Genomic DNA, 15,280 nt, shown 5'->3' on the forward strand with positions numbered 1-15,280 from the left:
CGCGTAGTAAAATTTACCAGTGGTATAAACGATTTGAACCGGGTCGAAAAAACACGTGATTTTGACGCATTTCTATCGATGAAGAAAATTACAAATACCGTTTACATGTTTCTTCGGTCACTTGTACCGACTTTTATCCAATTAACGAGACAAATACGTATTGAAATTCATTTTCTTCATAACTTTCTAATTTTATAATTCTCTATACGGTATACCTACCTATTTCTTCTCGATACGCGCCAATTCAACACAAGAAATATCCGTAAACCTAATGTTAACGACGATACCGCTTGGACCGTCTAAGAAAAGAAATCACCGAAAAGAAACATCGAAAAGGTACGCGAAGCAATAAGAAATCGGCCAAAATGTTCGTTAAAATTATTGGAAAGTAATCTGTGCTTATCGGAAGACTAAATTGATCGCATTTTAACCAAAGAGCCAAAGGTTCGAAAGTTTGTGCACGGTTTGTCCCGCACGCTTCAACCAAAAAATGGAACCGTGTTAAACATTGCAAAAATCTGATTGAAACTATCCGTAAGGATCCAAACTTCCTTGGATCGATTGTGATGGAACTTGGTGATTTCGATACGATCCAGAAACAAATCGTCAAAGTGCCGAATGGAAATCAACTCTGAATAAATGCCAGAAGAGTCAACTCTGAAGAAATGCCGTTTGCAGAAATCAAAAGTAAAGACACAATGTTTATCCGTTTCTGTGATTCGATCGGAATTATTCATAAGGAGTTCGTTCCGTCAGGTCATACAGTCAATGGTGACTTCTTCTTAGGCGTTATGAAGCGTTTTATTAAACGAATTCGCCGTATTCGTCCTCAATATCGTGAACCCTGGCAGTTGGGCCGAGTTACACGATCATGCACCGGGCTCACCGCGCAGCGGCTGTAACTGCTTTTTTAGCGCAAAAACAAATTACTATATTGCACCATTCCCGGTATTCGTCGGATTTAGCACCGTGTGATTGTTTTTTTCTTTCCACGACTTAAAATAACCATGAAAGGAAAGCGTTACGATAACATTCCAGACAGTCAAAACGCCGCGGTGAGTATTCTCAAAGACACTCCGCAAAAGTATACATAACGAACATTCGATACATTGCTCGATATTTTAAATAAAATAGAACATTGTTTCTCAAAAGTCGTCCGTGTTGTGCTATTTTGAACAAGTTCACGACGATTATCTTCGCGACAAATCGTGTATGGTATTTAACTGTAAGTTTTGTCACTTGGATAAATCCCTCCATTCTGTATAAATTTTTAAACGAACATTTACCATGTATACGTCCAATATCTGAAGATTCGAACGAAGAGAATAAAAAGATATTTGGAGGCACACAGTTATATGCGGTTAATAATTGCCAAGAAAATTTATTTCACGTGTAGCATGTGTGATACGTGAAAAATCATTGCACCTTGTTATTGTACTTTGTGTTCAATACTGACATTGCTATGTACGAAGTTATCGATTAAAATGTAGTTATATCAAAAAGGTAATGTCAGTTCTTTCACGAAACAGTGTTTAAGAGAGTACTACTGACTATTAACACGGGAAATGTATCGGAAATCTTGGAAGGCTTTCAAGTAGTCTACTTCAAAGAACTACTTAACTTTAGAACCGTTTAGGAGCACGATTATCTAAAAGAGGAAGATAAGCATATTCTCGCAGAATGTACGAATTGATCATCGTCTATAAAATTATATACTCTTCTGATGTGAAGATAGAAGATTTAAATACATATTAAAAGTTTAATCACTTTTTATACAATGTGCAAGTACATATAAATTGATCTAATGCTAGTTATAACACACGTGTGCTGCATAAAATGTTGCAGAGAGAGAGAGAGAGAGAGAAAGGTTTTCAAGGACAAATTTAATTAAAAAGTATCATTGATGTAACGTTAAATAAAGATACGGGGCGATGAGAAGACATTTGATTTGCGACAAGTAAAGCAGAAACGAAAAATGTGGAAAAAGGCTGTTATAACATTGAAGAATATTTATTACGCAAAGCTGTAAAATTTAATGGAGAAACTTGATTGGCGTGAATATGTTTCCCATGGAAAGGATTTCATGCTTTAATATATAGGTGTAGATAAAATAATGAAAACAAAAAAGTACAATGATATAATAAATAAAAATTTTAATTAAATTAATCATAATATTAATCGATCGAAACATGTTCTTTTTAACTGTATTCCACTGCAGACGATCACCTTATTCATTAAATGCAATGTACTTATAAAATAATATTGATATTAATTACAATTATTGATTAAATATTCTATATATTCTGTCCACCTAAATATCTTCGTTATTTTAATTAACGTGCGAAAATGTTACTTGGAAAAATTTTAGGGTTTAAGGAAATAGCTATGTATAAATGATGTACTCTAAATATTAAAGCACAAAGTATACCTTACCTGAGACATTTGACTTTGTTCGTTCAACAAATAACAAATTGTATATATATATATATATATATATATATATATATATTACGAAATAGTATTATTAGCTCAATTAGTGAACCAAAGATAGTCAACGTGAAATTTTCATAGCCGACATTTCAAGCGAGCTGAACGAAAGTCGACAAATTAAAATTTTTATATTTAAAATACGCCATTTTATCGAAATCGAGCATAAAAAATTTGATATTCCATTTAAAAAACAAAATAAACCTGTATATCTCCTCTAAGTCTCCGTTTGTTAGAAAAACTATTCGTACCATATTATGTACTTTTAAACGCTAATTTTTGTGAGTAACATTTTCGCGTATTGTGTGGAATAACAAAGATGCTCAGATGGACAATATACGAGACCTACTGTATAATAGACACACGTTTTCTTCAATTTTTATCCAGCGGAGAAAGTGAAAACAAAAATAATTGTTTACTATTTAGTAAAACGATAAATTAGTGATGTACTACGTTGGAAATATTATTTAAAACGTTCCCAATATGGTATAAACATTACTGTACAAATGAGAATTTTCCATTATACTTCTCCGACTATGTAAAATACGAAGAAATGTTTCATTTCAATAAATATTATGCGTTATTTGGAATGCTTCGCAGCCTCGGTAAAATCTAAAATACAACAAAAGAATTTTGTTGCTCTCTATAATTGTTTCGAAGAAAATACTTACGCATTTGTTATATCTAGATATATTTATAAATATAGGCAATTAACTACATTTCTTCTTTACCTTTCTGGTACAAATATTTTGTTGCTTTTCATTTTAGTATTGTCAGTAGAAAGGCTCTTAAATTATTTAGAAGCTTTTAGAAACAAATTACGTACATACGTATCTGTCGGGCCACTTAAACTGATAATTTCGGTGTTTCACGTTTACAATTAATTTATTTTACCACATAAATTCTCATGTAGACCGTAATGAACGCCATTAGATTACTACAATTATTTCGTTATATCGATATCGATGTATCACTTCTTAGATATGCAATGCGCATTTAAAACGCGTCTAGCGACTTTAATTCGCACCTACGGTTCTGCGACTTAGAAACCGATTTTCTGTCTTTTCCTCGATTTAAGCCTGATTCTCAGTTTGGACGAGAGTGGTAACCCCGGCATGGCAATACCTTAGACCGGTTCTACCAGATAAGTCTGTGTATAACCTCCACCATGAAAGCAACTTAAAACACCTACGAATTATAAGATCCTACGATACGTTGCACAAGGTACCCGCATGTTTTCATTCACCGAAAATCAAAATACAAGACTATTGTGCTTGTAAAGAACCAATAATCTCTGCATAACTTACGCCGCGTTCTCAATGACCCAATTCTTTTCAACTTTCGAGACGCGATCCGCCGATATGAGAGAAAAATCTCTTTCGCGAAAGCAATATGGTGCTAAGCACCGCCTTTCTTGTATTTATTTTACTTATTTTTCAAGAATTTTACGACACAAGTGACCCGTGTAGAGAACGTTTCTTTGACCTTGATTAATATTTGAACTCAACGTTCGTCTGTAAAAGACTTGCGGAAGTTGATGCACATAAGAAGTTTAAACAGCGCGTGAAAACATGCGAGGATACAAAAGGGCATCGCTTGAAACGTAATCTCCAATTAAAACACTGTCCAAAGCTGGAACGTTGTTATTCTATAATCCATTTTGATTATCGAGTTGTTAACTTCAAGGCCACTTTAAGGTCATATTACACTTGGTCTGTGACTTTGTATTAACAGTAGTTACGCGTAATAATTTATCGTTAAGAATATTAAAGTATAAAAATCTTCATCCAAAACTACAAGTTTTCTTTCGTACAATTACTTTTGTTAATTAAGAACCGATATACCATCAAAATTATTCGACGTAGCAATTTTCAATAATTCATACCCCATTCGAATATACCACTGAAAAGGTTTTCTCCATTTTTTTAAGATTCCAAAATAATTTCTAAATTTTTATTACAACGAACGTGTTGTGTTCAAAGAAAACCAGATTTTAAATATCTCCTAAACATTATTAAAATATTAAAAACTTGCGCCGGAAAAATATATCACAATACAAAGAATTTACAAATTTTCCATTCGACATTTCGGTCAGTGCATTTGAAATTATTTCACGCTGAACGTGATCCGAGCAACACATTTTTTTTAGCGGTAATCATTGTATAACGATATGGTTCACGTGTTACGATCGTACTACAGGTACCAACGGAATAAAACTGTTAATGTACGTCTTTTTTTTCGCTTTTCTGAATTGAAGCATAAAAGCGAAACAATCCGTACGAAGCATCGGTTATATAATATATAACGACTCAAAGGACTGCAACTCCACTTTGAACTGAAATGAATACGCGTAAACAGATTCAAAGTACATTACAAAAGAGGACCAATAAAATTCAATAATAAAGCATATATTCGTCTGGGCATTTAAGTCAGGATCAATCGTCTTATTCTTTACTATTTTCTAATTTCCATCGTAATATATTAATATATTAATGTTTTCACTACGTTTGCAATTCCATTGATTGAAAAATGCACGTAATGAAACTGACAAATATTCTATAAATTCGTTATAGTAACAGTTTATAATGGTAATTCCAACGAGCAATGGAATAAAATTAATCTAAAAGAAAATTAAGAAAGTAAAATATCTCCGTGAGACAACCGTTGTAATTCGTTGTAACCGTTGTTAACTCGTTTTATTTTAAGAAATTTGCAAGTCTGAAAACGCAAACGTTCAACGATAAATAACGAAAAATTCGTATCACGTGACAAACTACCCGGCTTATTACAATTAGATACTTCGCTCAAAAGCGTACAAGATGCTCAACCGATGTACAAGATGTACCTGTAGTATATGCATTACTACGCTGAACCAAGCCCAAGAGTTGCATAATTGTCATTTTAAATGAAACTCTGCTACACAACTGGTACATGTTTACCGATTATATAAGTCACCTCTGTGCGAACAATAAGAGAATGTAATGAGTTACCGGCTTGTTTTCAAAATGGAGTACAAGATCTCTTAAAATTATCATAAATCACGAAATGTCAAATTTCGTAAAACACGACCCCTACGAAGAGGTCGAAATTGTCCAAGAGGTTATGATACCGCGTAGACGTTAAAATTACATAGCATGCACCAAAAGGATCAAAATAAAGAGTACACAATTGAGAAAAAGTGAATAGACTGGTTTATAAAGAAACAATATTGTTAGAACCGCTCGATCCATTGTCACGCTCCTCGAAGAAACCTGTTACGAAGATACAAATATGTATGTGCGTTTAGATAGTACTTACCTTCTCCTTCGCTCTGCCTGCGTGTTTTTGCACTGTTTTCGCGATCAACGCACCCTTACTTTCAGCCATTTTTTTTACGTTATTCAAAAAGTGGCGACTTCGAAACTTTTCTGCGCAAAACACTAAATTCAACTTCAAATCCCAGCCGAATTTGCTTTTCTTCAGACCGTACCACAACCAAAACGCACGAACGGAAGCGCGGAGAAACACTGAATACTCAACGCGAAATGTCACGCTGAGGCTGGGTTATCAGGTTTTCAGGAGTCGACGTGTCCTGGCAGCACCATCCACGCTAGTAAACTGTTGGTACAACAGAGTAACAAAAGTCGAATCTTAACGTGCAAAAGACAAAATAGATTATCCTGATGAAAACAACTACATTCAAACATAATTCATTGGTTTCGAAATAAACTTTACCAATAATATTTTAGTACATATATTTTTTCGTGCATTAGCTTATAATTAATGATTCAAGTGATGCAATCTAATTAGGTATACTATTTAATCATATGAAGTAAATATTTAACATGCTTATTACATCAAATATTAACGAGAAATAACCATTCTTTCCGTTTGTACCAATGCGTTTATTGTAAATTAGAAGAAAAAGGTTATAAGAAAACTGAAAATAGTGTAATAAATAATGAGAATATTCCGGCTTTGAACAATAAAATTTTCAATATACATAGGTATACTTAAATAACAAAAAAATGGATTAATAATCGTTATCAGACATACAGCTCTTGATTTGTAAATGGTTTTATTAATAAATTATTTTTTCTTATTTTGTGATGCGGATTGCTCGAAATAAACAAACGTTATGATAAAAATCCATTTTAACAACGGAACAGACAGACAATACACAGATGTAATATATCTGATAATAGAAGGTGATAGATTACGTAAATGGCTATCCAAAATTGCAATTGACAAAAGTGTATGTGTCGCGGGACGCGCGGAATGTTTAATTATTTATAATTTAATTTGTTAATTATTTATAATTTAATTTTTTAATTATAATTTAATTTTGTTATTATTTATAATTTAACTTTTAATACGACATCCGCGCGAGCCGCAATTACAAATTGCAGATTGGAAATTTACAGATTTGGACCTGTACATGTCATATACTCATTGTACCTAATATAAATTTGCTTTAGTCTTGGAAAAATTGGATAAGGCCATAACCAAACTGGCGACAAAGAGGCGCCAGATCCTCGACTCTACCGTAACTTTTTTTTTCTTATAAAACCGATCCTCTCTTGCACTCTCACACGCTATTTCACTTCCATCCATTCTCACGATCACGTAGTTAATTGGTAGTCCGTCCAGTAATCCACTTGCCACAGTCTCACCATTAACTACATCGTCTGATCCATCTTTTATTTTTGCGCCTATTTCTCGAAATTTTGTCTTTCTGCTACAACTTAAATTTTTGCGTTTCTGACTTTTTAAATACGATTCAAAAGTGCGAAAGCGCAAGTGTAAATAGTTTTTTTTTTTTAAATCATAATAGTAATTTAATATTAATAATAATATTAATGATCATTACCAATAAACTTCGCACTTTAATCATCACTTGATGTGTCAGCGCTATGGTAACTTCAGAGACAGAAATTAAAGGTAATCATGGATTTACAGCAATTTTAAATTTTGATTTTGTTTTTAATATTATGTTACAAACACTTAGTTTTGTAGTGTATGAACAAAACTACCCAACAAGTAATTCTATTGTTATTGTAAAAAACTGCATGATTTAGTAATACAAAAACATTTAATTGTTATAGCTAACGTCTGCATTTTGAAACAGGAAGATATTAGAATAATATTAATAATTAAATGAATTTGTTATATTAGAGCATAACATGTAGCACACGGAATGCTCAAGAGTAAACAAAAATAATCTTAACAGCCATGTATTGTATGACTTACTGCCAATGTACATAGATTCCAAACTTACAATTTACTAAAAATTACAAATCAGGAGCCACAATATTCATTGTGTTCTTATATTACTTAACAGTTTCTTTCAAGATTATTATTTCTTGAAATAGCAAAACTATTTAATTTATATCAAAACATTATAAATGAAAATATTAAGATACTTTTTACGAGCTTAACTGATCCATTTTAATCGATATCAATTATATATTTCAATCACTATTATTCTAAGAAAGGAAATGTACATACTTGTTTTTTATTTCTTCGTTCTTATGATGTAGTTTCTATCTCAATACGTCGTTTATAGATATAAGCTCAATGTATGAGCAACATATATTTATCTCTTTATTTTCTGTCCCAAAAATCACAGAGGCGTAATGCACCTCAATGTATGGTGTAAACCTGTACAAAAGTTGTTCCTCGTGTACTCTAGACTTATTCATAGTACAATAATAATGTATTTAAAATGTAACTTATGTAACCTTAGTACTGATTAACGATGACTGCATTCCAGCGTGACCAGCCTTTGGCCGACTGGAGCTAACAGACAAATATGCTCCTTCAAGTGTAAAACTCCACTGCCGCTTTCTTCAAGTCCTTCAATATCTGATCTTTCACCCACTATGCAACACCACTAATATTCTAACTATATACTCTATATAAAATATCGTTAGTATAACTAAAACGTGCTGTGTCCAGCTGGAATGCAGCCCTATTTTATGCCATCATTATCCATTTTTCGTATTCATTCATATTCCTCTTCTCCGCAATGGTAAATCGTTTGTTGTTCCACAGACAATTTGTCAGTCAATGATTTACTGATAAATTCACACAACTAACTGTAGTCTGTCATTGGTCGGTCAATTAGTTTGATTCCCAGGTGTTCACTCGGCGTCTCAATTATTGTTATTATTTATATGAATTTTACACTCATTCAACAGTATCAGAAACCTGCTCTTTATGGTTCTAGTTCCCTGACTCTCCTCCATCTTCATGTTTTCTCTTCTTACCTCGAGCAGGAGACGATTCTATGCAATGCATAAAAAAATATATAATAAAATTTGTCATACACACATTTTAAGTATTATTTAGTTCTTCTTCGTGTAACAAAACTAGTAGTATTGTACAATAAATAAAATTAAAAAAATATTTACTCTAAATAAAAATTATAAATAAATTAACATGTAAAATATTTACCTTCTTCCTCATCTTGTTCATCATCTTCACCATCATCATCATCTTCTTCTTCTTCTTCGTCGCACAAGAAATCATCTTCATCGCTATCATCCTACATCACATGAACCACATATATATGTTGATCAAAATTTATAAAAACGAATTAAGTTTGTAATCCATTTGGATAAATTCATTTATCCAAATTTATCCACTTCAATTTAAAATAGTAATTATCAGTGAGAATGTTCTATTTTACAAATTGCTATGAATAAAATACAATTTGAAATAGTAATTAACTAACCTCTAAACCATCTTTGTAGACAGTTTCTAAACCTACACCACCTTCATCAAAATCTTCATCATCTTCTTCGTCTGAAACTGAAATTTAATATTTACAATAAAAATTCTTTAAATAACATGAAATCGAATTATATGTAATATGTGTTTAAAACTTTTATCTTTACTAACCTTCCTCACTATCCTCTTCATTAGCATCACCATCTCCGTCTTCATTTCCATTTACCTCATCATCTTCTCCTTCTGTGTCATCTACTTCACGATCATCTATGTCAAACCTGTCATACCACATAAGACAATGTATATTCTGAAGTAATGTCATGAGTTTAAAATATAATGAAATAATAGAATAGGAAAAATAAACTAATAAAATAATAAATCTATTTCAAGTTATATTAAAAATACATACCCATCAAGATATCGAAGACTGGGAATAAGGCTAAAAACTTTCTCTCTATAATTATCCAAGTTTGTTACTTCATTGTTAAAAAAATCAAGATTCTTCAAATTCTTAAACTCTTTCTATAAATTAGAATATTGTTGTTAATATTTACATAGATCATATACAATATGTAAAATATATAAAATAGAAATAAATTAAAAATATTAGAACTCACTAAAGGTTGAAGTGTGTCAAGATCTTTGATCTTGTTGCCACTAAGATTAAGGTGAGTTAACTTGGGACTTGAATGAAGAAGATTTAAACCACCAGAAATTCTGTTGTCACTTAGTTCCAACTGTATGAAACAAAAGTAATTCATGTTTACACCTGCTTTCATTACTTTTCAATATTATTTTACCATTATATTCTATTTAGAATAAAGTGTTATTCTTGAATAACTACCGACATAAAGTGAACAAGCATAATATTTCATATTTATTAAATCATATTTATACTTTGTATACGTTACACAAAAAGTTAACAATATCATTGCTTACCTTTCTGAGGCTTGGCAATTTTGGGAAGCCTTTTAGACTGGTAAGACCCACATTAATGAGACTTAGTGTTTCTAAAGCAGCAAATTCATCTGTCAGACCTACGATATACGTACTTCGACAATTGTCAAGGACAAGTTCTTTGATCTGAAAAGTAATAACAATTTGTATATAAGCAATACGATTCTGTATTAAATATAAAAATATTTCAATGCATATCACCTTTTGCCTGAAAAAATGAGAACAATATAAGGTCAAGTTTAAATACATAATAATAGAAACTCGAAATTTATATTTTTACTTGTTATAAAAAGATTTACATGATAATGCTTCATGGTAAATACATTTTTTGTGTACAAATAATGAAATGTAAAAGGATGCAACCCAGTTTGTTTAATTAAAAATAATTAACTTATGTAAACATTTATTTTGCACTAATTATTTATAAACTACTAATTGGAATTACCACTTTCAACAGCTCAAGTTTACTTCAATTAAATAAACCGGTTTTGAGTAGAAACATCTTCGTATTCTCAATTGTATTTATAAACGCATTATGCTGTAAAGGTGACAATACTAAAACATGGTGTGTATGAAAAAGTTAGGCAATAGACGCTGAAATTCAAACGAACGATAAGCTTTCGCGGGAGATGGGCTATTTTATTGATCGGAGAAAGAGAAAGGTGAAGAGAGAGGGGAGATAGAAAGGAAAGAGGAGAAACAGGGGAGAGAAGTGAGAAGGGGGTTCCCGGGATACAGGGGGATGATAGTAGAGTGTACGACGCGTCTTGTTTAGCGGCATCAGAAAAGCCGGCAAGCGATAAGTACTGACTATGACACGCGACAGTAACGAATCGAAGTAGTTTAAGTTCTGATGTCACTGAATTCATTTTTAATACATGTTCGAATAGCTTTTTCAACATAATTTATGCATCTGAAACATGTATTTGCATAATCATGGGTATTATTTATTTTTTTTAATTGTCTGGAAAAAAAATATAATTTACTTGATTAAAATATCAATTAATAAATTGATATTTTATTGAAGGGAAATTTGTTACGGATATGAAATACTATAAAACCGAATACACTTGCGTAGCAGTCTTTAGTGACGACGAACCGCTTTCACGCTGAGCCTCGGAGTCGTCGCATGTCCTTATCTTAGATTCACTGCCCGACATTCCGACCGACCGGCTGATTGGCTGCGTCGTGCGTTGCACTGATCGTAGTGGAAGCGTTTACGAGTGTCGTGGCTTATAGGAGCGGATCAATGACAGCTACAAGTTATCTACGAGATGGATAGAGGTGATGATATTTGATCGAGCAATAAAATTAAATGAAGCCGAGAAAGCATTGATTCCTGTTTCACGATGAATAATTATTGTCGGATTAAAATAATAATTCAATTTAAACGTAACATGTATGAAATGCAATCAAAAAAAAAAGTGAAAATAATGAGAATTTCATATTTCAAAAAGCAATGAATTAATAAATAATAAAATCGCAATTTTTTAACATTATTATTTATGAATTGTTTTATCGAAAAATGCTTATAAATTTATGAATAATTAACTGCATAATAATGAAATATGCATTAAATATTTGTTCTTAATATTTAAATTGTAAAAAGTGTAAAAGTATTTGCGTTACGAAAAGAACACTATTAAAAGTTTGCTTTGTATTAATAGAAAATCGCCAATATATAAAATTTCATTGTTTTATGCAGTGGACCACAAAGTAGTAGTTACAGCACTGCTGAACGAACCGCATCGCAACGCCGGTGTTTAACGCGATGCTAACACCCACGCATATGCGTTCTATATTAATATAATACAAGGAGTCGATATCGTCGTGTCGAGTGTTAGCCACTTATTGTAATAAAATTTATTACGTGATGCGGACACGTGAAAAATAGTTATTTTAGGTTACTTATTATTCTGAAACGTACTCGTGTCAGTTAGTGACAGAGTGGACTCGTCCAAGATGGCTGCACAGTGATCAGTAATACGCCATGAATCACGACTGTTGATTAAATACACAAAAAACTTTACGTGCAAACAGTTCACTATTATTTGTATACGTTGAAATGGTTGGAAATATTTTAGAATAAGTGATATTCTCTACAAAGCATACAGAAATATAATTGTGGATAAAAATATTCTCGCGCGCACCGGAAAATAATGGCGACGTCCACTCGCACGCGCATCTCGTAGCAGCACCTCATGGCACGCATAACTCTTCCCGCTGATAATTGATTTACATAATATACTTTTACTATATGGCGAGGAAAACATATGAAACACAAAAAATACGATACAATGTTTTAAACGAAAATTGATCACTGTGGTAATCTCAAAATTGTATTTGTGTGTGCTAAAACGGAACGAAGTAAAAGAATATTTATCAGTCAGTGGTTTGTAGAACAATATACGGTTAGCAGTTTGGAATTTCTTTAAACTCAGATTTCTAATAATATATACGTTTCCAATTCTAGAGGAAATTTTACCAATAGAACTATATCCTTGTATAAATTATTTTCGTTCTTGAAACAATAATAGCACGTCACCAATCGAAATTTTGTCACGTAAATAAAATAAATGGATAATTCGTTAAAACAAATGTGCGTAATAAGAAAATCTAATAGGTAGTCAAGTGCAATGTTTAGATGTATATCATACATTTTTTAAGATTAAATTTTCGTTTGACCTTGATGGGATTTTACGTTCTTAAAATGCTGAAAATCGTGGCCATAAAATGATTAAACTCTACGTAATAATTCATATGTAAGTGACCGTAACTTGTAAATAAATGCATATGAGGTTACATATGTTTCGAAACTCGTTCGAAAGGGGCACCATCTTGTCAAAGCCTTCTTACACTTTGCTATTGCTTTTATGAAAAATGAACAAATCAGCACAAAAAGAATGATATTTTAACATATTGTGAATAATCAATTTTTTTTAAACGCCTTGACGACTTGCAAAGATGTGTTTGCTTTGCAGTAGGAAACACGTACGATGCACAGCAGTTTAAAAAAGAGGCTCCTAGAGACAGCCACGCCACGCTATAATTTGATCACACGACTCGCGTATAACACGGCATTTGAAATGAGAAACAATTATATTTATTAAAATTACTCTAATCTTTCACAATAAACTTATATATTGATAACAAATATTTATAGAAAAATATTATTCTAATATATTTATAAAGATATTTTGAAAATAAGCATTTTTTACAGTAAATGCTATATATGTAATAAAGCAAAAACAAAACAAAAAATAATTGGTTTATTTATACCATCGTTACAACTTTATGAACACGCGGAATTAATGACAAATTTGTAACGTATGTATAACGTTGTCATAATATTGCATCAGTACAGTCAATTATATTTTTATATAAAAATAATAAAAAGAAAATATTAATTAATTAAAAAAAAAACTCATTAAGGAGAAAATGCTTTTAACTCACATGACTTGGAAATTTTCCAAATACCGTTTATTATGAAGATATTATGTATATGTTTTTAAAAATCGATTAATTAATAGAATTGCGATTGAGGCAAATTACATTATGAAAGTTATAGTAAGCTTATTGTTCGATCGAATGTCTACATAAATATAATTTCTTAAACTCTTTAACAAATGCGTGAATATGTACACCAAAAAATCAGCCATTGTAAGAGAGCAATGTCTCCATTGATTAAACACGTTTTACTTTCTATGCCAACGACGCTGATTCTGCGATGTATTACATCACGAACCAGCAGGGCATAATATATACATATGATACCATACGTTTTATAGTAAATAAAATAATAAATTTAAAGTCAAATGCATTTAATTTCGAGTTGTATAGTGCTTTTTCCTTGAATATAATAACATCTGCGGTTTGATAAGGGAGACTTCGTACTTAGTAGAAAGCTTCGTATGTTGGAAAAACTTTGGAAAACTTGATAAATGATTGGTTGATCAATTCTTCGTTGGATTCGGTCAACCAATCGGCTACCGAGTTTCTGTTTTCCAGCTAATATGATACGACAACTGACCTGGGAATCCTCCCTAACTAGATCGGTTTCTTCGAATTTTCTATCGATCCGTTAAAAAAATTCACGGCGGTTACCAAATAGAGTGCTCGAATGAAAAAAAAAACGGAACACTGTGAGAAAATGCGCCTTATCGGTTACGAGGTAATGAAAAATCAAGAGAACAAGCCGTTTAACCGAACCACGCCATGCCTGTTACTCTCGTGGCAGTCGTAGCATCTCGTGTCGGCACCGAGAACACGTCTTCTTGCCCGATAAATCGTTGGAGCCACGCGGTCGCCGTCAAGAAATCCGAGTTCTCGTGCGTCCTCGAGGAGCCAGTGGCGTGCCGCAGAGCGAGTGCGTGGTGTCGGTGTCGCGCGAAGGAACACGATTCACTCTGTACCCGCTCTTAGAGACATGTATACGATAGAACAGTAAGCACGCAACAACCCGCGAATCGTTTCGTGTCGAGCAAAGCAATGTAATAAAATAAGTGGGGTTCGTCTTACTTCGCCGGGGGTTCTTCCCCGTTTTTCGAGCTCTATCCGCTTCTCCATGGCCGGCAGACCCGTTTGCAACTCCGTACACAGATCACTGCACCTTCCTGCGTCGCAACAACTAGTCGCAACCTTGCTTTCAAACCGGGAATATGACGGACGGACCACGGTCGGTCACCAGTCGGACAGAGCCACCACCGTACCGAGGAGCCAACCCAACGGCGGTTCGATTCTGGCCTAGGCCCTATGCTCTCTACGCTCGACTCACCGGACTGACGGGGCCCCCACACAATAACAACCCACTAGGCGGGAAACGAAACACATGTCTGCCACTACGTTCGAAGCAACCAATCCTGTTCTTTCGTTCACTCGTGGCACCGATCGACTTGACATCTTGCGTCATTTCGTGTAACTTTGTTTTAGCGCGCCTAAATTCATTTCCATCGAGTAGTCAATTGGAACGATAAATTTTTATTAATACAACAATCATGTATACACGTATTTAAATAGAGCTCATTTTGCTAATCAGTCCAAGTGTTATTTTTATGAAAAAACATTCCGGAAATTATTCAGATCTTCTTTAATGACGGAAGGATTTGATAGTTTACACCCATTACCG

General features: G+C 32.9%; 2 protein-coding genes across 5 annotated transcripts in view; both read right to left on the bottom strand.

Moving 5' to 3' along the window:
• Nucleotides 1-5,988, bottom strand: part of Amph (amphiphysin) — a 114,308-nt gene extending 108,320 nt beyond the window's left edge. For all 4 annotated transcript variants that reach the window (XM_076314098.1, XM_076314097.1, XM_076314096.1 and 1 more), the window contains exon 1: nt 5,785-5,988. In XM_076314098.1, coding sequence (XP_076170213.1) covers nt 5,785-5,853 — 69 coding nt within the window. In that variant the 5' untranslated portion in view covers nt 5,854-5,988. The remainder of the gene's footprint in view (nt 1-5,784) is intronic.
• Nucleotides 5,989-6,527: 539 nt separating this feature from the next.
• Mapmodulin (acidic leucine-rich nuclear phosphoprotein 32 mapmodulin) lies at nt 6,528-14,941 on the bottom strand. The gene is made up of 8 exons (XM_076313951.1): nt 14,674-14,941; nt 10,138-10,281; nt 9,816-9,935; nt 9,608-9,720; nt 9,370-9,476; nt 9,203-9,279; nt 8,923-9,013; nt 6,528-8,753 (listed from the first exon to the last, which is right to left on the bottom strand). Exons 1-8 carry the CDS (start codon nt 14,719-14,721, stop codon nt 8,692-8,694), a joined length of 762 nt encoding a protein of 253 aa, XP_076170066.1. The 5' UTR covers nt 14,722-14,941; the 3' UTR covers nt 6,528-8,691.
• Nucleotides 14,942-15,280: the final 339 nt, after the last annotated feature.

Source organism: Ptiloglossa arizonensis, chromosome 6 (assembly GCF_051014685.1).
Source record: "Ptiloglossa arizonensis isolate GNS036 chromosome 6, iyPtiAriz1_principal, whole genome shotgun sequence".
Classification (NCBI taxonomy): Eukaryota; Metazoa; Arthropoda; class Insecta; order Hymenoptera; family Colletidae; genus Ptiloglossa; species Ptiloglossa arizonensis.

Excerpts from the sequence above, each read along its gene's own strand:
- Mapmodulin (XM_076313951.1), bottom strand. The coding sequence starts at position 14,721 with ATGGAGAAGCGGATAGAGCTCGAAAAACGGGGAAGAACCCCCGGCGAA. Across the intron at positions 10,282-14,673 it reads GGGGAAGAACCCCCGGCGAA|ATCAAAGAACTTGTCCTTGA; the intron begins GTAAGACGAACC and ends ATTACTTTTCAG. Across the intron at positions 9,014-9,202 it reads TCTACAAAGATGGTTTAGAG|GATGATAGCGATGAAGATGA; the intron begins GTTAGTTAATTA and ends CATGTGATGTAG.